The sequence below is a fragment of the Camelus ferus genome, chromosome 2, assembly GCF_009834535.1.
Source record: "Camelus ferus isolate YT-003-E chromosome 2, BCGSAC_Cfer_1.0, whole genome shotgun sequence".
NCBI lineage: Eukaryota > Metazoa > Chordata > Mammalia > Artiodactyla > Camelidae > Camelus > Camelus ferus.
Genome location: NC_045697.1, coordinates 36,482,182 through 36,504,220, shown reverse-complemented (window position 1 = coordinate 36,504,220; position 22,039 = coordinate 36,482,182). Strand labels below are relative to the sequence as shown.

General features: G+C 39.8%; 2 protein-coding genes across 42 annotated transcripts in view; one reads left to right on the top strand and one right to left on the bottom strand.

The window, feature by feature from the left end:
- LNX1 (ligand of numb-protein X 1) overlaps window positions 1-20,479 on the top strand; it is a 167,578-nt gene extending 147,099 nt beyond the window's left edge. For 6 of the 8 annotated variants that reach the window (XM_014567108.2, XM_032497408.1, XM_006194037.3 and 3 more), the window contains 5 exons: window positions 4,058-4,192; window positions 10,184-10,361; window positions 11,917-12,148; window positions 19,114-19,272; window positions 19,891-20,479. In XM_014567108.2, coding sequence (XP_014422594.1) covers window positions 4,058-4,192; window positions 10,184-10,361; window positions 11,917-12,148; window positions 19,114-19,272; window positions 19,891-20,026 — 840 coding nt within the window. In that variant the 3' untranslated portion in view covers window positions 20,027-20,479. Of the gene's footprint in view, window positions 1-4,057; window positions 4,193-10,183; window positions 10,362-11,916; window positions 12,149-19,113; window positions 19,312-19,890 lie in introns of those variants that run through there. The other 2 variants (XM_014567109.2, XM_032497416.1) reach the window with 2 other exon arrangements.
- Window positions 18,137-22,039, bottom strand: part of FIP1L1 (factor interacting with PAPOLA and CPSF1) — a 68,412-nt gene continuing 64,509 nt past the window's right edge. For 29 of the 34 annotated variants that reach the window (XM_032497441.1, XM_032497450.1, XM_032497432.1 and 26 more), the window contains one exon: window positions 18,137-21,628. In XM_032497441.1, coding sequence (XP_032353332.1) covers window positions 21,481-21,628 — 148 coding nt within the window. In that variant the 3' untranslated portion in view covers window positions 18,137-21,480. The remainder of the gene's footprint in view (window positions 21,629-22,039) is intronic. The other 5 variants (XM_032497628.1, XM_032497637.1, XM_032497654.1 and 2 more) reach the window with 1 other exon arrangement.

Sequence of the window (22,039 nt, the reverse complement as noted above, 5' to 3'; positions counted from 1 at the left end):
AGATCCCTCTCTGTTCCAAGGTACAGCTCTGCAAAATGCCTCTCCTGACCCACTGTGCGGTGGCATCTTTTTATTTCCATCTCTTTTTTCTGTGAAGTTTCTGGTCTATGTTGCCTCCTGACAACATAAGCAGTTCTTATCAACCAGAGTAGATTTTGTAGAGAAAAGAGTCATTTCCAAGCTAAACATGATGGAAAAAGATGCTTGCAGCACTCTGACTCATTCCAGCTGTAAGAGATGGGATTTTATGATTTTCAAGTGGGCTACGTATAAATGAGGCTGTTAGACTCTGGTTCCCTCTAGACATCTGTTTACTCCCATCATGTGCACATCAGTGGCAGTTTTGAGTCAAATCTCAAAAGAGCAGAGAAAAAGTCATTAAACAAAACAAAACCAAGCCTTTCCATGAGAAATCTTACTTAGTTTTAACCCTCTGGTTTTCTCTGAATATTAGATGTTTCCTATTTTTGCAGCTAGAAGTAATTGATCTCACCTCAGGGAACCCCTCATGTATTGTTACCCTTTTCTCTTTCCTGGCACCTGCTTCTTCCTGTCCCTGAAGTAGGACAGCCTCCGTGAGGGCAAGAGACATGTTCCCAAGGCTGGCCTGGGGAAGGTACCCGTCAGCCCTGGGGACCGAATGTGTGTGGATGGAGAAGGCTGCTAAGTCCACACGGGAGAACTCGGAGGCCATCAGAATGGAGACAAGGGAGTTAATGCTTTGGCTCTTAGAAGAGTAAGAATACGGTGCAGCAATTAGGCTATGCAACTTGTAACCACTAGATACAGAATGTGTCTAGGTCAAAATTTAGAATGTTTGAAAAGAAGGGGAAACCTCAAATCTGGTACTTGAGATGGGAACAATTGTTAAACCATCCTTTGCCAAAATTGCTACATCTCAAGAGACGCAAGAGAGGCTATGTGATCTGCGTTGCGTAGCGTGCCCTTCCTTTGAGTGCTTGTTATCCGCCACCCCCGTCTTCCTGGCACAGATGACGTGGGAATGAAATAAACAAGTTCCTGCCACTCTATCCTTCATTCAGTCTTTGTGACCCCCACCCCCTTCTCACACTCACTCCACATTCACACCAGATTCACACTGGTGGAAAGAAAGTCTATCCGGTGCTAAGAGCTGTTTCTCGACACTGAATCCAGCTGCTTCTGAGAGTTAGAGCCAGGACAAACACCGCAGCCCATTTTCCACCTTCAACTTCAAACACTAGGAAAGAAAGAGCATCAAACAGAGTCTCCCTGAGAGCAATTTATAAGGTGGCAGTCAGAGCGGGGGATCCAGCCTTGCAGGGAATTTATTTCCAAGTAAATTGATACCGGGGTTATTTATTAGCGTGTTATTTCTGCCAGAGTTGGCATTTGAAAATCCAGTGAGAAATTCACACTGGAAAATGTGAATTAAACAGCTCTTCCAGACTGCTCCTTGGCATTTGGGATTTTGCCTAGCAAGTCAATTCACTATGTAAGTCTCAGGTTTTCTCAATTCTTACGAGGCGCTTAGGCCAGCGGCTGTTGCTGGGCCAAGATGAACGCAGTACAACACGCAGACCGACACAAACCCACCACTGAGATTGTTCACAACATCGGAGTTTCCCTGAAGATAAGGAGCAGATCTGGGCTCAGCAGTTGAAGTTTTGACTTGAATGTTCGCTGCTTCTTATCTTTAAGTAATTTTTGCTTTAGAAGGTTCCCAGAGATAACCTCATTTGGATAAGGGAGGCTTACGGTATAAAGAGACAGTTATTACAAAATACTCTTCCAAGAATTGTGTTTAGTTGGCTAATCCAATACTTCTTCATGTCAGCTCACTTCATTCTTGTGCCCTGGGCTTGTTATTTTCGTTCTGACACAGGCTTCATATATGATGAGAAACACCAGGGAATTCAGGATAGGCAAACTAACAGGAAGGGATGTGAGTACTGACGGGTGAGCAGAAGGCTTCATGCGAAGGAGAGAGTGAATGAAGGACTTAAACTTTCTTTGGGGGTCCTGTTTGGTAGGATTTTTTAAACTCAGGTGAAATGAATCAACTCTCCTGGGCCACCATCTACCATAATGTTTACAATAGACATTTTTTCTTCTTTTTTTTTAATTGAAGTATAGTCAGTTTACAATGTTGTGTCAATTTCTGGTGTACAGCACAATACTTCAGTCATATAGGAACATACATACGTTTGTTTTCATATTCTTTTTCACCATAAGTTACTACAAGATATTGAATATATTTCTCTGTCCTATACAGTATAAACTTGTTGTTTATCTATTTTTTATATATTAGTTAGTATCTGCAAATCTTGAGCTCCCAATTTATCCCTTCCCAACTCCTTCCCCCGTAACCATAAATCTGTCCTCTATGTCTGAGTCTGTTTCTGTTTTGTAAATAAGTTTGTCTTTTTTTGAGATTCCACATATAAGTGATGTCATATGATATTTTTCTTTTTCTTTCTGGCTTCACTTAGAATGACATTCTCCAGGTTCATCCATGTTGCTGCAAATGGCATTATTTTATTACTTTTTATGGTTGAGTAGTATTCCATTGTATAAATATACCACAACTTCTTTATCCTGTCATTTGTCAGTGTACATTTAGGTTGTTTCCATGTCTTGGCTATTGTCAGTGCTGCTATGAACATTGGGGAGCATGTGTCTTTGCAAATCAAGGTTCCCTCTAAATATATTACCCAGGATGCACTTTAGCAGCCAGTTTTAAAACTTCATCTAATTTACAACCACCCAACTGATGACCAGCAGAGAAAAGATGTTTATTCATATAAGGATGTAAAGTCATGAAAGCTGGGGCTGGACAACTGTGGGGATCTGATTTCATTGGTGGGGTTCTAATTGCTTAAGGTTTTAAAAGAAGAGAATGAGAGTGAGTTCTGTGCTGTGGGAAAGAAGACGCAGAGAGACAGGGAGTAAATATCTCCTCTCCCATTGTCTGAGCTCATGGAGAAGAGCATGGGCTGTCCATGGCCTCCTTTCATGACCTGACTTGTCCATGGTCTGACGACCATGCCTGTAAAGGCAGACGTCCATCTGTGCTCTGATGCTGAGTGGTCAGGAGATGGGATGTCGAGGGGAACCCCCAGAACTTATTTCTCTCTTCTGTGCCTTCCTTGTCCCCACACCTAATCTTTCTGGTTTCTAAGCAAATCTAGCAATGCCTCATGCACGGTCAGCTTTTCCTACAGTGATGTGGAGGTCAGTGAGCTAGTTCATCCTGGGCCATCAGAGAGCCTTGTTATGTATCATGTTTCCCACGTCCCAAGTCTAGTCTATCTGGTCTGCAGATCTGGAACCTCAGGAGTCAGCAGGTTTGGAATAGTGACCCACACTCTCAGACACAAGTGAAACTCATCTGTGGCAGAAAGCCAATCAGTAAATTTACAGTATGGAATGAACCTCCCTAATAAACAGCACATTTGCTATTTGGGAAAGCTCTGTCCAAGTGGCAGGGTACATAGCAGAGAGGACTAGTCATCAGAATTAGTGCTGGTCACATAAAAAAGGATCAAGGCAAAGGTCTTTAATCAAGCCGTGTTATATAACCTGCCATCATCCTTAGATTTCTGATGCCAGATGTTTGAAACTGTCAGAAGCAGGATTTCTCTTCCTGCAGTGGTTGTATTGCTGCCAAGAACTCCCTTTCTTCTCCTTCGCTGTTGCCCTTTGGTCTGGGGTTTGGATGGGGCTACTACCTTACCCTGCACACTCTGTTCTAGCTGGAAAGCCCTTCATCCATGGCTTGTGTACGATGGAGCCGTTCATTAAAAATGGCAATGTCGGACAGTGTCTTTTCAAAGACTGTTGAGTGAGTCAAACCTTCCAAAGTGATATTTATGACCTGATTTAAGGATAACGGAAATACCTCTCAAGTTCTTGCCAAATTACAAAATGGGCACAGCCATGGAAAATACCAGAAATCACCTCCCCCCACCACCAAAAAAAAAAAAAGTAAAACCAAACCCACATGTTGGTGAGCCCATGGTGCTGGATGCTGTGGATGGGAGCTCAGAGTGGCTAACGCCGGCGTCTTATCACGCAGGCCAGTGAAAGGCGCGTTCACCTCGTCGTGTCCCGCCAGGTTCGGCAGCAGAGTCCTGACATCTTTCAGGAAGCCAGCTGGAACAGCAACGGCAGCCGGTCCCCAGAGCCAGGGGACAGGAGCAACTCTCCCAAGGTGAGGCCCAGCCAGGGCATGTCCACTGCTCCAGGAGGGAGCTGTGTGGGAAGGCTGCACACTTGAATGTTTCTAAGTGTACTCTCTGGACTACATCACGTCAACACTGTTTGACTTGTCTTGTAAAACTCAGAGCCCCAAATCCCATCTTCAAGACCTAGTGAGATAGCAGGTGTCTCCCATCCAAGCAGGAGAGAGGAAGGTGCAGGAGAGTTTTGAAACCTGATCTTGAAACCAGACCTCATACGGGGACCTAATTTCTAGTCGAAGCCAAATGGATGTCATGTTTTTTTCCAACAGTCATTTTGTTTAAGGACTGCTTCCATTCACTTTCAGATGAAACAAGAGGTTTACTTGGTTTATGGTTTTTGAAGTTCCCAGTCTGCCTGAAAATTAAAGGGATGAGTCCCCTGCTATTTTTAGTATGTTTGTGTTTTCAAGAAAGACCCAGGAAGATCATAAAAACACTTGATGTTCATGTAACATTAGGAAGTGGTGGGGGTTGGGACAGACCAGAGAGCACACGTCCTGTCTTACGGCATTAAACTCCAGGAAAAAACAAAACAAAACAAAACAAAACAAAAAACACCGTGGATGAAGCTGAGTGCATCTCTAGGCAGAATACCTCCTTCAGGCCAGTAATTTGTAGCCTGCCTTTAAATGTGGTGACTCAGCCCAATTTGCACTTCTGTGGTTTTTATTAGAGGCAATGCCATAACCTCTCCATATGGATGGGTATCTGAGCTACACAAACCTTGTCTAGTTCAAATTCAGCGTCCTACAGCCTTGGCTTGGCATCCTGTTATGATGGAAGTGAGTTTCTAGCCATCATTTCTCCTGGGATCTGCTTTCATTAAATCACTTACAACTGAAATCTTATAGATAGTTCGTCCGTCTTGCAACAGAGACTACAGAATGCCTGCATCCCACATCAGGCTCTGTTTCAGCTTGGAATAGCTCAACGAGTTTGAGTTTTTGAGCAACATATGCAAAAATGTACTCAAAATTTTGCTTTTGGAATATCTCTGCTTTATATGCTGTTAATTACACAGCCTATAAGGCTATATTGCCTCTCCTTTCACCAGCCAGGCAGCCAGCCATCCCCCATAAATCCATAAACTCCAGGTTTACTTACAATAAGCAATCTACACAAACCAAGTACCTCCTGCTAAAACTTTGTATGGATAAAGGACTCCTTGGTGTCTTCTTGCTAATAAATACCATTAATGGTGTTTAAATTAAACTAATGGTATTTATTAATGGAAAACTAGTTTATTAGCTTAATTAAAGGTTTAATCTAATTATAGTTGAATTAACTAGACCATATTTTTTTCTAGTTCATTGAACCACTAAGAATGAGGCTTCCACCAGCACTGTGGTTTTATAATCCCTTCCACTAACCATCATGAATCATGGAAATAGCCAGACTGATCTGATCACATTTTTGCTGCAAACTTCTGTCGTGTGTCCAATTCCTGGAAAACATACATAGCAAACTGGCCTAGAGGGAACTTGTGATTATTTTCATTTTAATTTATAGTTCTATCTGCCTTCTGAAATGTACACACACACACACACACACACACAGTGGCATATTTAAAATTAAACTAAGACATACAAACACTTGGTGATTTAGTTTTTTATGATCCTACTATAGTTTTATTTAGGGAACAGCATTGCTTCTTGAAAGTAGGAGCGTAAATGATTCAAAGAAATACCAAAGAAGGCAAACCCAGATTTGCAAAACAGAGAAGTTTTTAGCCAGTTGAAAAGTTAAAGAATGCTAGGCATCAAATTTAGGAGTGTGGCACCCCTGTGGGAGAGGAAAGGGGATGTGGCCGGAGAGAAATCACAGCAGGGCTTCAGCTGTGTGCAGAACATATATTCCTGATGCAGGTTGCAAGGTACACAGGTAGGTCATTATGTTCATCTTTATACTTTTATTATATATCTGAAATGTTTTGTTTTAAAAATCCAAAGCAAATATTCCATTATGTATTTTTAATAGCTGAATGATGAGTACACAGGTGATACTTTTTAATCAATTAGAACTATGTCATAAAAAATTACACTTTTAAACATAAGGGAATGTCCTGAGGTCTCTACAGTAGGGAAGGGGGTGGGGAGAAAACACAGATGGAAAAGATCTCTGTCATACGTAAGTGCTCTCTGCAACCAAAGTGAGGCAACTGTGGGTGTGAGTCGTTTACAGGGGAACTTCGGTTTTTGCGTTCCTAGCGTGGGTCTCTCCCCGGTGAGGAAGGCAATGGCTGTCGGAGACACAGGGCACATGGACCACTTCTTACTTGCGTTAGTCCAGTTGTTCGTGTTGAGCCGGTGTGAGCTCCCCGGAACATCCCTTTGCTCAGTGCAGCAAGGCTGTTGGGTAAGCACTGAGGACGTGTGAAAGAAGACTCTGCCCTCCAGGATCTTGTATCTAAAAGTGTAAATAATGCACAATGCAGCCAGGAGGATGCAGGTTTCTGCATTCAAATCTTAGATGTCATCTATTTTGTTTGACAGCATTCAATTTGGTTTGAGTTCTCTAGTAAGTGAGAGAAATTCTTTCTGGAATAATTGGGTACTTAATTCTTTCATGTGTGTTTTTCTGACAATTATCTGAAACTCGATAGATGAATTTCTATCATGTGTTTGAATGGTACCTCTAAAAGCAGAGTGATGCATGGTGGGAGAGCAAGGACTTACGGCCGGATAGCCTACATTTCAGTTTATCTCCTGAGGGTTGTGTTTCATTGATCAGATTTCTTAAAATGGTGAGCCTCGGTTTGCCCTTCCTGACACATTGAAGTAGACAACAAATAGTATTTCTTTCCTTGTCCTAAAGGAGTGTCTGGCCAATCTGTGCATTATTCAAGCAATATTTATTCACAACAAAATAATTAAAGCGTCTCACTAATAATTCCTATTAACTGGAGTAGCAGGAGAGAAGCCAATACAACTTCTGGGATATTTCATTAGCTATGTAATTTTGCTACTTTGAAATGAATTTGATAGCACATTTTTAACCAAAATATTCTTAGATCAAAGTCATATCTTCCATTTAATTGCTTTTTTTTTTTTTTAGCCACAGGTTTGTAGAACGTGGGCATTCTTACCCATTTCATAGATGAAGTCAGAGAGGGCTTGAGTGATTACAGTGTTAGAGAATCTCATATGCTTATTGCCATCAGAAACCCAAATAATGATAAATGATGTTCAAACTTTGTACTAGAAAGGCAATTAAATTATTGGAAACTTTTTTACCTGAGTAAACATAAAAATTGATTAAACCCAATTTTGGCAGAATTATGGGAAATTTGCATTTTCATGATGTATTAGTGAGATTATAAATGATAGAGCTGTTACAAAGGTAATTTATCAATATCAAAATGTTAAATGCTCAGGCTCTTTGATTTAGCAGTTGTACTTCTAGGGCATGAGCCTAAAGAAATATTTACACCAGTGCACAAGATGTATGTCTAAGGATGTGCACAGTGACACTGTTTAATTTTGCAAAAGACTGTTTAAAAAAAAAAACCCAAGTGGTCATTAATGGTGAATATGACATATTTACACAATAAAGTACTAGGCAGCTGTTCAAGAGATAAAGCGTATGTGTGTATTTATTTGCATGAAAAAGATGTCCTTGTTGTCCAGAGTATTCCATGCTGTGTTTAAAACAACACCTTGAGAGATTGACCACTTACCCCTACAATACCCCAGGCCCCCACCTGGAAATGATGGAGTTAAGCCCTTTGTGAGGACCAGGGGTAAATGCTTTATGAATATTCGCAGGAATGAGCTGATGCAGTGGGGCAGCCGGGGGAGTCTCTGGGTTTAGAGCTTTGCCCTGAGTTTCAGAACTGCCTGCATCTCCAAGCCAGGATCTTCTGAGAGATGATTATAGTTAAAGGAAGAGACATCCTCAATCTAGCTGCTTTTAAGAAAGGAAAAGTCGGGGGAGGGTATAGTTCAGTGGTAGAGCGTGTGTTTAGCATGCACGAGGTCCTGGGTTCAATCCCCAGTATCTACATATATTAATATATATGTATGTGTATATATACATACATATATATTTATATAAATAAATACCTAATTACTCCCCCCCAAATAAATAAATACTAATTACCAGTCCCAAAAAGAGAAGGACAAGTCATATATGGAGGACAGATCTTAAGATCCCCTCCAAATCTACTCCTTGGCCTTGACCAGAATGCGGGGAGCTCTGTGCTCATGCTGTTAAACTACTTACTTGTCTTGTCTTGGAACTTATCTCTGATTTCAGTTTTACAACCCTCATCTGATAACCAGTCTCTGCAGGGCACTTCAAAGGTCCAAGGTTTATATAAACACAACTCACACCTTACAAGTATTCATTGTAACATATACCTTGCTATACTTATTTTTAATTTCCAATGTATTATTCTATTACTATCATAAACAATTTGGGGCAATTTGCAGTTTATCCATCCATTTATTCAACAAACATGTACTTACGTGTTAAATGCTATGTTCAGTGCTGGGGGTACAGTAACAGGGCATTACTGTATACAATAAGGCCATTAAAACAGGCATGGGTATGTATGACTGAAACATGTTGCTGTACGCCAGAAATTGACACATTGTAAAAGTGACTATACTTCAATTAAAAAATCAGGCATGGGTAATCATGAGATAATAAATGCATGAAAGTCCTAGGCTTATCTTGCTTTATAATGAAGCATTAAAAATTGATTCTGTGCATGCACGTATAGTTTTATATGATGTCAACCATCAAATTTACAGAAGTTTGTTTAATTATAATTCATTCGATTTGTTGAAGAGATAATATAGTCACAGGGCTCAAAAACGGAAAGTATATAAGTATGTATTAAGTCTCTCACCCCAATCTGTCCAGTTCCTTTCTCCACCCCAAGAAACCTCTTTTTCTTCCATAGTTTTTTTTTATGAAAATGCAAATACTAATACAAATTCTTATTTATCTCCTTTTTTTAAAAAAACAAAAGGTGGTATATTTACCCTTTGCTCTGTAGCTTATCTTTTGTCAGATGTACTTTTAAGTTTTCTTTAGGTAGAACTATAAGCTATGTTTTGAACCATAGACGTCTTTGAGATTTGATCAAGTGTTATAAATATTTATTTGCAGTGCTCATACCCACTTAGTCTTCCGGGTCACTGACTAAGCAGGAAGGAGTATTAGTTTTTAGAAAAATATGTCTTGATATGTATTCACTGATAAGCAGTGCCCTTGACCCACTCTGTCTTGTTGCTTCCAGATAATGCTGCGTGTTGCTTGCCTAGTGTTTCTAGTCTAATGTTGAATCAAAATCACGATTCTTGTAATCTGCTTTTGAAAAGTTGGTCCAACGGGTATACTGTATAATGTGTGTACTATATTTTATGTAATGAAATTAAAGGATATAGCTACATATTATTTTGAAGTGCTAAAGTAAGCATGAATTAGGGGAAACCTAGATATTGGTAAGTTTTTAGAGTGGAGTATTTGTGAAATTCATTATTTTTCTTTGAGGATTTCTATAATTGAGTACCTGCATACATTAAACTGGGACCACTTAATTTAAATATGGTTACTTTTTTTTTTAACTTAGAAGAAATTCCTAATTGATGGATTGACAAGACTTTTATGAAGTGTTGACTCATTGTATCAGGAATAAATGAGTCACTTGAAAAATTTTGCAGGCAGTTCATTTTGTATGCTTAATATTTCTTCAGTGGTCTCCAGCCTATTCCTCCTTCCATTTTTTAACTGGTCCCATTTGAAGTGTAAATTTTCTCTGAGTCAGCCTGTGGAATTTGGGGTAAGGTAACTCTGCTGAGGGTGGGGACCAAATGAGTTCTCTGTGTGCGTCTCTCTTTCTAAGACTAAGAACCACTATTACATATCTATGCAATCTTGGGTTTTGTATGTAGGAAATGCCACCCCACTTGTGAACAAATGTGCCATATTTGTTTTTCTGTCTGTGCCTTCAGCCCCTCCATCCTGCGGTCACTTGTCATGAGAAGGTGGTAAATGTCCGAAAAGACCCCAGCGAATCACTCGGCATGACGGTTGCAGGGGGAGCGTCCCACAGGGAGTGGGACTTGCCGATCTATGTCATCAGTGTTGAGCCTGGAGGAGTCATAAGCAGAGATGGAAGAATAAAAACAGGTAAGAAGCCAAGAGACGTAAGATACTGGGCAGCAGAGTGTTAAAAGGAATTAGCACCTTGCTGGGTTAGGTAACTGTTTCCACAATTAACAAGAGAATGTGAGGGTATCTGGCTGGGACATCTGTTACCCACTGACCATGATTAGTTTGCGTACAGTAGCTGGACTGGGTTTCAGCCCTCTTCATGCGCGTGGATGTGGGCCACCTTGCTCGCTGGTAACGTGAGTACCTGCCAACTATGCCAAGAATTAATAGAGAAGTGCTACAGTTATGAGCAAGTTGCTTCAGTTAAGTGGCATAATTTCATTCCGTTCGTTCTAAGTGAGTCTTTGCTGGATTGATCCAATGATAAAAATGGTCATGAATTGTTCTATTTTATGGGTTGGATAAGAGAAACAACTTGATAGAATTTGATTTAATGAATATTTAGTAAGTGAAAGTACCAAGCAGGGTACTTTCCAATTGATGACTAGTGTTTCACTACTTGAATCTTAGGTGATTTGGGGCTACTTCCAGTGAAGGCAAGTGATGTCCAGTTTGCATCTTTAATAGTATTGTCAGTTCCCATGAAGGGGCAGCTCAGATGGCAGTTACGCCCTTTCAGGTTTCAGATTCAAGAGCTAAAATGTGCTGTTTCTGAAGTACAACTGCTTAGCCACTGGGGGATGGCATGTTAAGGAATTCAGTCAGCCAACCTAACAGTGCTTCTTTTGAGGTCAGGATGATCTCGAGGTCTTTCCCATCTTTCTCCTCCTATCCTTTTACTCTTAATGCTATGATTATTCTGTGTAAAAAAGATGGAGGCAGAAAAACAGAGAAATATAAGAATAGAAAATGGAGATGGGGAGGTATGTCTTTTAGCTTCTCTTGCTTTTCTTTTTCACCCAAGCACCTGGGTAGAAATGATGCAGTCAACCAAGAAGTGACTTTATTAACAAGAGAACTTGAGCAAAGGATTATAGGATACGATGGTTCTGCATGTAGCAGGCGCTTGACCAGTGGTAGCTGTCGTCACCTTGCAGTGACTAGAAATGGGAACTTTTCTCTCTACCTCTTTAACAACACAGTTCCAGACCCATTTTTCTTAACTGCTAAGATGACTCTGCCAGACACTCTCATGGGGACTTGCTTATTTATTCACTCAATCCATATTTCCTGGGTGCCTGCTACATGACCACATGCCGGGCTCTGTGCAGGTGCAGGGAGCTTTTCCCAAGTGTTCTCCCTTGGCGCTAAAAACGGGAGAAAGGAAGAAAAAGGAGATTTTCTTTGATTAATAGTGAATGTGGCTATTTTATCTTCCTTCCTTTCTTTTTCTTTTTTTTTTTTTTAAGACAAGAGCCACACAACAATAGGTATGCTTTAGAAAGCCCCACACATGGTTTACCAACGCCTTGGAACGAGCACATTGTTCACCATCTGCTATAAGAGAACCCAGTCTCACAGCAACACCAGGCTAATGACATGCCACCTGCCTGCATGCCCCTTTGCCTCTCCAGCAGAAGTTCCCGTTTGCACTCTCACTAAGAATGGCTTCTGCTTCTCTGGCCACTAGGTGACATTTTGTTGAATGTGAATGGGATTGAACTAACAGAGGTCAGCCGGAGCGAGGCAGTTGCTTTATTGAAAAGCACATCCTCCTCGGTGGTACTTAAAGCTTTGGAAGTTAAAGAACATGAGCCTCAGGAAGATTGCAGCAGCCCAGCAACCTTGGACTCCAACCACAACAACACAGCCCCACCCGGTGACTGGTCCCCCTCCTGGGTAATGTGGCTGGAATTACCACGGTGAGTCCCAGTGTGACATCCTCGGGGAGGTGTGGGAGGAAACAATTACAGCTCTTAGACCACTCTTTCACTTTCTTGTGCTGATTCATGGCACTAGCATCTTAATGAGACCCAGGCTTGGTTGTGGGAGTATTTGAAATGATTGTCTTTCCTTTTGTAACTGAAAATGCATGCAGCAATCTCGGGCAGGTACAAAAGCCTGGATATGGAAACACTGTTAGGCACTGATGTGGAGAAGCTCATTGGTCAGCCATGTACGGTTGTGTGGGTTGTACATGCAGCAAGAAGCTCAGCTAATAGGGAGGGGGGCTGTGATCCAGCCTGTGTTCACACATCCTGGAGCAGGGGAAGGTCACCTTTCCCTGGTTGGCTAGTGGCATCTCTAGGAACTTGCATGAAGGTAAAACCCCTCTGGTTTCACCTCTCCAGCTTCCAGGCGGCCCTGGCTAAACGCACGCAGAGCAGTGCAGCAGCACATTTTGCCTTTGCCCAGTTGTTGGGGCAAGTGTTGATTGAGGACCTGTCTCAGATCACCTCTCCCTAGTTGCTCCTGTTGTAAAGTTCTTGCATAAACCTTTAGGAATCAGCTAGGTTGCCATTTCAGTGAGATGTAACTAGAGCCTTATAGGGAAGGGAACTTAAATGTTTCAGTCAGTTCAAGAAAGGATTTGGGGGCAGCCTTGCTAAATGGCTAGATCCAGAAATTGAATAGTCCAAGGACAGATAAATTGGGGTTTACCCACCTGCATCAGAGCATAAACTCTTGGCTTTCAAAGAATGGCCTTAATAATTCCAAATACATGGTTTAAATGTTAAACATTAGAGTCACTGATGATGATATGCTGGCAGAGGATTAAATGAATGAAAGTGAGATGTTTGATTTTAGGGTGGACATTTTTCTTGAGGGTGTAGATAGGTTGGTGTCTCTTCTTTTTTCTTTTAAATGAGGTATTTAAAAATACCCCTACCTCAGATACAAACTGACCTCGATTCCTTTTCAAGCTTTCACTGCTGGAGGTTTATAATAAAAGGAGGAACCAGCGCCATCTTCCAGGTGGTGGAAACTTCTCTTCATGACACAGGGTTGTGTGTTTCTTTTCTTCTCCCACACCAGCTAAGGTCAGCCTTGCAGGGCACTCACGGTTCACATCTCTCCCCGACCCTGCCACACACACAGGCTGCTGCTTCCTGTCCTTCTGTCCTTCCGAGCATGCTTCCTGAATGGGTTATCAGTTTGGGTTTTCATTGCCTCACTCATCCCCTTCTTCTCTGCCAAACTGGGCTCTGCCAGACAGCCCGCCTGCCTCTTTCTGGTGGTCCCTGTGGAGTGGGCGTTCTACCCGTCAGAGAGGCCGCTCACCATGGCCCCAGGGCCCTGCAGGCTGGGTCCACACTCTCCAGGCTGGGCAGCCTCTCTTCTGCCTTCCTGCTTTGACTTTCACTGCCTTGGGCAGTTCTCCCTCAGTTTTGTTTCATATGGAGTTTGCATGTCTGTTTCCAAGTCTCCTAGTCGCCTTTATAATAATTTTTAAAAGCAGAAGGGGAAACACAATCTTCACTCTGACGTTTTGGAGCTAGAAGAATGTCCACCTGGCATTTTTCAGAAGTCCTTAACACTCAGTCTCACGCTCCTATACAAGCCCCCAGACAGTCCCAGGATGAGTCCCAGTCGTAACACTGCTTCCATTTTCATGGGTGGGAGATCCACTCGCATTTCTAACCTTGACTGCAGAGAGCCCCGGAGACCTCAGGTTCTCCCCAATTAATGCAATATCATCGGCTTAAATGTCTCTAGTCATTTGGCATTAGAGATGTCCTAAGAATTTTGGCCATTTGTTGTACATCAGCAAAAGTTACTTGCCTGCTGGAACTTCTAGAGATTTAGGCTACAAAAAGATTTTTTTTTTTTAATTCACAAAGAAGGCATTTCCCTCCAAGTTATACATTTACTCAGTCAAACATTTTCCCCTTTTGCTGAACAGATTTTGAGAGAAACTATTTGCCCTAAAGTATGATCCAGCCAGTTACCTAAGATTCTCTATCAATGAAGAAAAACGGTGACATGTCAGCAAGTCTAGAAACAGAAAATCCCTTCTCTGGGACATTGTGATCATGTCCTCAAGTGCAGTCCATCACATAGAATGAATGTACGTAAAGAGCGTACTGTTAGAATGCTGACCCAGTGGGTGCCTGTTCTGAACCAGTGAGTGTCAGATAGAATGAGCAGCTGCAGAGAGTAAAAACAGGTTATTATTAAGGACAGCACAAATATGTCTTCTCCTTATCAGGGGTGCCTTGGGTCCCAAGAGTGAGCCCTGGGCAGTGGCCCCAGACACAGTCTCTAGGCGACGCAAATTACCAGATGCCATTCAGTTGGAGGGGATTCAGAAAACACTGAAGACCTTCTGCTTTATTCACTGTTGGCTCTCAGGACCCATGCTCCACATCTGGAAGTCTTGCAAAACATGCTCTCATCTGTACTAGTATGATAGTAATACACATTAACTCATTTCTCTCTCTTTTTAAACACTCACTTCTTTCCTTGCCCAAGAATTTAACCTTTTGCTTTCCTGAACTTCGCTTTCCTGAACATAGAGCAGTTTGATGAGGATTGTCTATACTGAAGAGCAAGGAGGCAAATATCATGGATTTTTATTTTTAAGTCAAAAACTTTTACATTTTAACTATAAGATAGGGACGCTATCAGGTACATCCAAGCCTGTAATAAAACTAACAACTGCAACAGTAGCTCACACTTATATCCTTTTCTGCATGCCAGGTAATCTGCCAAGTGCTTTACATGTTCTTTGCATTTTTCACTCATTTAAAACTCACGTCAGCCCTGTGATCTAGGTACCAATATTATCCCCACTTGAAAAACGGGAGATTGAAGCAGAGTGGTTAAGTAACTTGCCCAAGGTTACATGCTGGTTACTATGCAGAATTGGGGTTTGAACTAGGCTGCCTGGTTTGGGATCTTAACCACTGTGCAATTGGTGAACATCCTTAAGAAGACTTAAAGCCTGTATTTAGTTCTTATAATTTCAGTTTTACCATTTGTTTTCTCTCTACTGTAAAGTGAGTTCTGCAGGAATGTGAATGATTCGGTGGATGTTTCATGTAGCCACCAGCATTGTATGTATTTTTTTTAATTGCTTAACCTCTTGAGCCTCAAATTTCTTGCCATTTTCCCCCCATTACTCCCTGTGTGATGATTGCTATTAAGTTACAGTCAATTGGGAATCAAATGAGTAACTCACTGTGAAATCATTTCAAGAGCAAAATTAGTTTTTCTTTTACACCTTCCCCAACTCACCTATATTTAATGTGGGATATGAACAAACACTTTCATGTGTTTGTTATAATAATGCGTGGAGCCTCCACAAGAAAATAATACTTAGTGTCTCTGTAGGTCTTTAAATGGCTCTGCTTAACAGGCATTAGTTGAATGAAATAATGAATATAGCATGTACCAGGAGAAGCCCCCATGGACTTCATAATATAATAGGCAACATGTCATAGTAAATTAAATTAAAGATTATGAATTACAAAAGTTACAATTAAAATACATAGGCACAGGGTGCTTTTGGAACCTAGGAAAGACACTGGAGTGAATGGTGGTCTGTTTTATCTAGCTGGAGGATATAACCAAAATGGGAGAGTAGGAATATCAGTTATTTTCACAGTCATGCTACATAACAAACCAGCCGCAAAACCTCGGTAAGCAGGCAACAATAGGTTTATTTAGCTCGTGAGTCCGGGGTGGAGGTGGGGAGGGTGCCTGTGAGCTGATCCGGGTCAGGCGTGGTTGATCTTGGCTGGCTCCCCTGTGCGTTGGCAGCCCTCTTTGGGTCATTCAGGGGTCTCTGCTGATCTTGGCTGGCCATGCCCACGTGTCTAGGATCTGGCTGGCTCTGGCAAACATCCCACTGATGATCTTATGACTACATCCACAATCAGTAGGAAGGCACCACAAAGTTATGCAGTAAGAGGCATAGATACCAGGGAAGGGTGATGACTTTAGGCCATTAATGTAATTATTTTGCCACAATAAGGAAGAATGAGGAGATATTAGTTGTTTTGGACACATTGAGTTTGAGTTACCAGTGGGACAGTGGGACATGAAGTTTGATAAACGAGTCTAGAGCAGAAATTCCCAAAGCTTTTGCCTCAAGACCCCTACACATACTTACAGAGTATTGTTCACAAAGAGCTTTTGCTTATATAGGTTATATCTAATAATATTTACCTTATTATAAATTAATCTGAGAGATTTTGAATTTTATTTATTCACTTAAAATAGTAATCCCATTATATGTAAACATAAAATAACATCTTTCATGAGAAAAAAATTTTATATGACAGTATTTTAAAAAATTACAAGAATGGCATTGTATATTTTTTGCAAACCTCTTTAATATTTGGCTCAATTAAAGGTAACTGGATTCTTCTTCTGCATTCAGTCTGTTGCCAGATCACCTATCACGTGTCCCCTGGAATATGCCATCCTATGCTCATAAGAAAATGGTAGTGAAAAAGGCAAATAATGTCTTCCAGTGTGACAAGTATTTTTTGCCTCCCAGACTCCCTGAAAGGCACACACACTGTGAGACACCACACTGTGGTAGTATAGGGGCGCAGTGAAGAGGTCCGCTGAGGAGTGGGCTGGGGAAAGGGGAGCCCTTGAAGGAGGCTGAGAAAGAACAGCCAGTGAAGGAAGAACAGAAAAACATGTAGCTTCCTGAGGAGCCCAGGACTTCACCACACCCGCCAACTCCTTTTAGTGGAGTTTATATTTCTTTTTGAGGTAACCATAATGTTCTCATTGGGAAATATTACCAAACTCCTTGCTATTCTTTACTCTATGCCAAATCTTCTTCAACTAGGCTGTAATTTAGAGAATTCAGAATCGGAAAAGAGCTCACATTTAAATTTAGATTTTTAGGTCACAATATCTCAAAGGTAAATCCTTCACATTAATCAAAGACAGCTCCACATTTCCCAGTAGGGAGTGAAGTGATTCCACTGAAGAAAAAAATGCCCTAAAACTTGTAAGTCCCAACTAACCAAGGTCTGACTAAAAGGGTTTAACATACTGAGCTCTCTCTCACCACTACAATGAAATTAAAATACTTAACTGAAGGAAAGCCCTTGATGAAATAACATTATTATCACTGAAATCCACTTGAATGCTTGCTACTGAGGGCAGGGGTTTTGTATGTTTTATTCACCCATACATCCAGAGCATGGGACACTCATCAAAATAAGAGTCTAGAAAAATAGACACACTTGTGACTTAATGTTATGTTGAAATTTTTATATTGGTACTTACAAATTTTAGATGGTTAATTTTTATAGCTTGTCCATATGGAATAAAATTTTCAATAAGAGTCAATGTAAGGCCCAAGGTGATACTGAAAAAAACCTAATGGTCAAAAGTGTAAGAAATACTTGGTTTTGAGTATTGCTCTATGTACCCATTTATGTGTTTTAAAGAATGTTAAGACAGATATTTGACCATGACCTTGGATAAGAAGCATGCAGTTCTTCACCTGCTTCCCCCCCAATATTGGGGATAGGTGGGAACAAAAGGCTCTGGTGTTTGGGGAACAATTACCTGCTTTGAACATAAGCAGGCAGTGAACCATTGTGTAAACGTGGTACGAACATGCCATGACTCCTACAAGATGAATATACTAACATGAAATCTTACTGTGAAATACAGAAGCAGATAAATATTTTACAATATAAAATGATTGTTTCATTTAATGAAATTTATATTTTCAGCTGTCATTTCAGTGAAAAATTAAATGATACATGAAAACAGATACAAAGCAAAACTGAGCAGCACTGCATTTTAGCACATTTTAAAGTTATCCACCAAACTCAAAGCTTGTTTTACTTCAAATGGGAGTTGCAATGCCATGAAAAGAAAGTCATGTTACATTGATTAGCAAGGTCAGTAACAAATGTAATGACTAACTTCACTTAACAAAACATTTCACGAGACATTTTATTGATTTTTCAAAAAGCAGTTAATATTTTAAGGTACAATTTATAAACAAAACAATCATATCTTGATTTTTACCAACATGAAAATGCTAATTTTCCTTCAAACCAGTGCCTGGACTGAGGGATTTTGCAAATCCAGCTCCTGACACAGCTCTGTCACAACTGTCACACAGTTTTGTACTTACTCAGTCTGCACTTACGATAACATGGATGCAACTGCCACTGAACAGTAAAAGCAATAGCTTCTTTGATCTAATTTTCTGTTTTAGCTGAGGATTCTACTCATTTACAGAAAACCTGTGGTCTTTCTTCCCATTCCTTTTATAACTTGCTGTTCAGCTTATGGCTAATTTTTTCTCCTGCAATATGAATTGTTCTTATCTTTAAATGCACCTCTATCTCCATTCACTATAATTATGCCTGCATGCTTCTCTATAGCCTATCAAACATGTAGAACTACATATAAACTGGTATTTTTCAAAAGTCAAAACTTCAGTCAGTCTGTTAGTTAGGGTTTAAATTTTTTTTCACTGAGATTCAAAGAATTTTTGCCTTCATTAAAAATTTACATCCATTAAGTAAATAAAAATGTGACGTCCGTAAGTATGCTTGAATTTGGTTCATGAGTAAGGATTTAGGCATATCCAACTTTTTAATATAAATTAAGGCATTAAATCATCTTTAAGCCAAAAATATGATTATTTCTCAGTAGACATATAAGCAGAACCTAATAGATGGTATCATTGTTTTAAAGGGTGTTTAGCTGTGGAAAACAGTTCAATTAGAAAAAGCCAGCTAACAGCACAAAGGTTACTGGGCTGTGACAGTTCTGAGTAAGATCCATGCAGTGCTATTAAGCCTAAAAAGCCAACAAAGGAAATGGGAGATGAATCACAATAATTACAAGGAGTTCAATTTTACTGTGCATTTATACTGATTACATCTTGTTTCAGGTACCTGTATAACTGTAAAGATGTTGTATTGCGAAGAAACACAGCTGGAAGTCTGGGCTTCTGCATTGTAGGAGGTTACGAAGAATACAATGGGAACAAACCTTTTTTTATCAAATCCATTGTTGAAGGAACACCAGCATACAATGATGGAAGAATTAGGTAATAATAATGACTACTTAATGAAAAACTGATATTCAAAGACTTTTTTTCTGCTAATTTTTAATTTAGAAATGTTCAAACCTCCAGAAAAGTTGAAAAAGCATAATCCCCAGATTTTATCTAGAGTCACTAATGGTAAATAGCTTACCACTTTTGCTTTCTGTCTCTCTAAATATATATTGATATTTATACATATTGCAGAATTGCTTGAATGTACATTGAACACGTTAAGATGTCACCCCTAAATACTTCACCACGTACAGATTGTGTTGCATACGTGCAAAAGCTTGAACCCATTTGAAATAAGGCATTTGTTTATCATACCTTTTTTACTGGCAAGAAATTAAACACTTATGTAGCATTCAATTTCTGAGAAATCCAAAATGATGAGTTACTCTTGCCCCATACAGCAACTTCCTATACTTTTAGTATTCTTTCTAAAACAGGCTGAATAGATAGAATTTGAAGAATTAAAGTGAGGGGGGTGAGGAGAACCTTAATTAGAACTAATAAAAGTTGATGTAGCAAAAACTAGGACGACCAAAAAAAAAGATGCATTAACTTCAGCTATGGCTCAAAATGTTAATCATATACCTTGTTTCATTTATTTATTTTTAGATGTGGTGATATTCTTCTTGCTGTCAATGGTAGAAGTACATCAGGAATGATACATGCTTGCTTGGCAAGGATGCTGAAAGAACTTAAAGGAAAAATTACTCTCACTATTGTTTCTTGGCCTGGCACTTTTTTATAAACTCAGTGATGGGTCACAGGAAAAAGGAAATCACAAATAAGCTAAGTTGAAACAACATTTATCTTGTCAATTTTTGTATTTGAAGGCTACACTGTAAAAATGTAAACGTTAATGTCAGGAAAAGTATAATCGAATGAAAGCCACACCTCACAAAGTATAATTAATTCTCGAAACATAAACATATTACTAATAGTTTTTATTCAGTGTAGAGAATTTTTCATTACTCTACAGCTTTTAAGTTTATATATTTCTAGTCATAAAAAGCTCTTAAATAGCTGAAATGGTCTGTTTGCCCCCAATGAATTCAAATCATACACTTAAAAATTTGGTATATGCTGAGGTCTGCAAAGGTACATTCTGGGCATTTTAAAAACAATTTCCAGACAGAGGATTTTGAAAGTGCATTGTTGAAAAATGTTCATCAAATGAGAAATAAATATTTTTCAAAACTTATATAGGTGTCTTCTAGTACATGATACTAAGTTCATTTCTTTTATGACTATTTAAAAGTTCCTAGTAATACATTCTTTTAAAACCATGTTGTTACCATCACTGGCAAATACCTCCTAAGGGTCACCCCTAAAAATGCTCACAGAATTATAAACTTGTATTTTCTTAGATTTAATAGGAAATGACTAATCTACAGGCTGTCATTTATTTTTATTCACAATATAGCTAGTAACTGTATAAAAACTCCATGTGCTGCTCAACCAATGAGCCTTGGAAAAAGCATCAAGAAAGGCCAAACCAGCTTGACCTTGGCTCACATGATATGGCCTTGAGGCAATTCTGATTTGTGTCACAGTGACGAGTATCTGTCCACGTGCCTGACAGAAACTACACTTAGGGCAAGTTATTCCAGAGGCCACCCAAATGCCGTAACATTTTATTACTTTGGATAGAAAAGTTCCCCCCATTTAGTTTTACCATGAACCCAAATTTAGAACACTGAAAAACCTGCTATCAAAAAGTTATAAAAACTGTTCTGTGAGTTCTCTAATATGCTAAGTGACAGTGCCACAGCAGTGATAAGACTAGTTTTAATCTCAAGACTCAGAGGTGCCTTTGGATGCATTTTGCAGTGCAACCTCTTAAGAAATTGGTATGTGATTAACTCAAAACTGGCCAAGGCAGTGGAACCTTGACCTTAATCAGATAGTGTGTATGTACATAGCTAAACGTAGCTCTTTGAAATTCCCTGCTGAGTGACTCATTCACATTACTTTCTTGGATATAAAGTCATTACTGTCTTTTTATTTTTTAAATATTACAAGACAAAGTTTTTTTTTTTTAAGTTAACATGAAAAATTTGCTCTTTTATTTTGGAAGAAAAAAGTGAACTTTTCATACTAACAGAACAAGATTAAAGGCAAATTTCTTCAACATTATTCAGAAAAATAACAAGATCTAGAGTATCTACTTCCGGCACTGCTGTACACAAGGCACGAGCATGCCTATTCCGCAGGGGCAGCCTCGGTGCTCTCCTGCTCGGGGGCAGGCTCGCTGCCAGCTTCTTTTCCTTCTTTGCTTCTTTTAGATTTTTTGTGCTTGTGCCTCCTATGACTGTCTCCTTCTTCACTTTCATGGCGACGCCTACTATTACTAAAGAAAAAAGAAAATATGTACTTAAACATTTTTACAAAGAATGTAAGTAGTGACAGGTATCAACCCACTTTAGGTAAATCCTCAGTTTAACACTGGTTTTTAAATAATCTAGTAACATTCTTCTTTTTCTCACATTTTGAGGAGTAATCATTTTTAATGTGACTTCTATGCCGATATTTGAGTTTTTGGCTCACCTCCACAGATACTTCCTAGGACCCCAAGGCCCATACCCTTTAGATCACGAGGCTGACGTGCTGCCCACTGCACCGAGAGGGCCGCTAGGCCCAGGTACTTTATCCTAAAAGACTAACTACAAATCAGAACAGGAAATACTTTCTAGAATTGATTTTAGGCAAACAATAGGCATTGTAATTTAATTTTTGAGACTACAATGCCCTGAATTTTCCT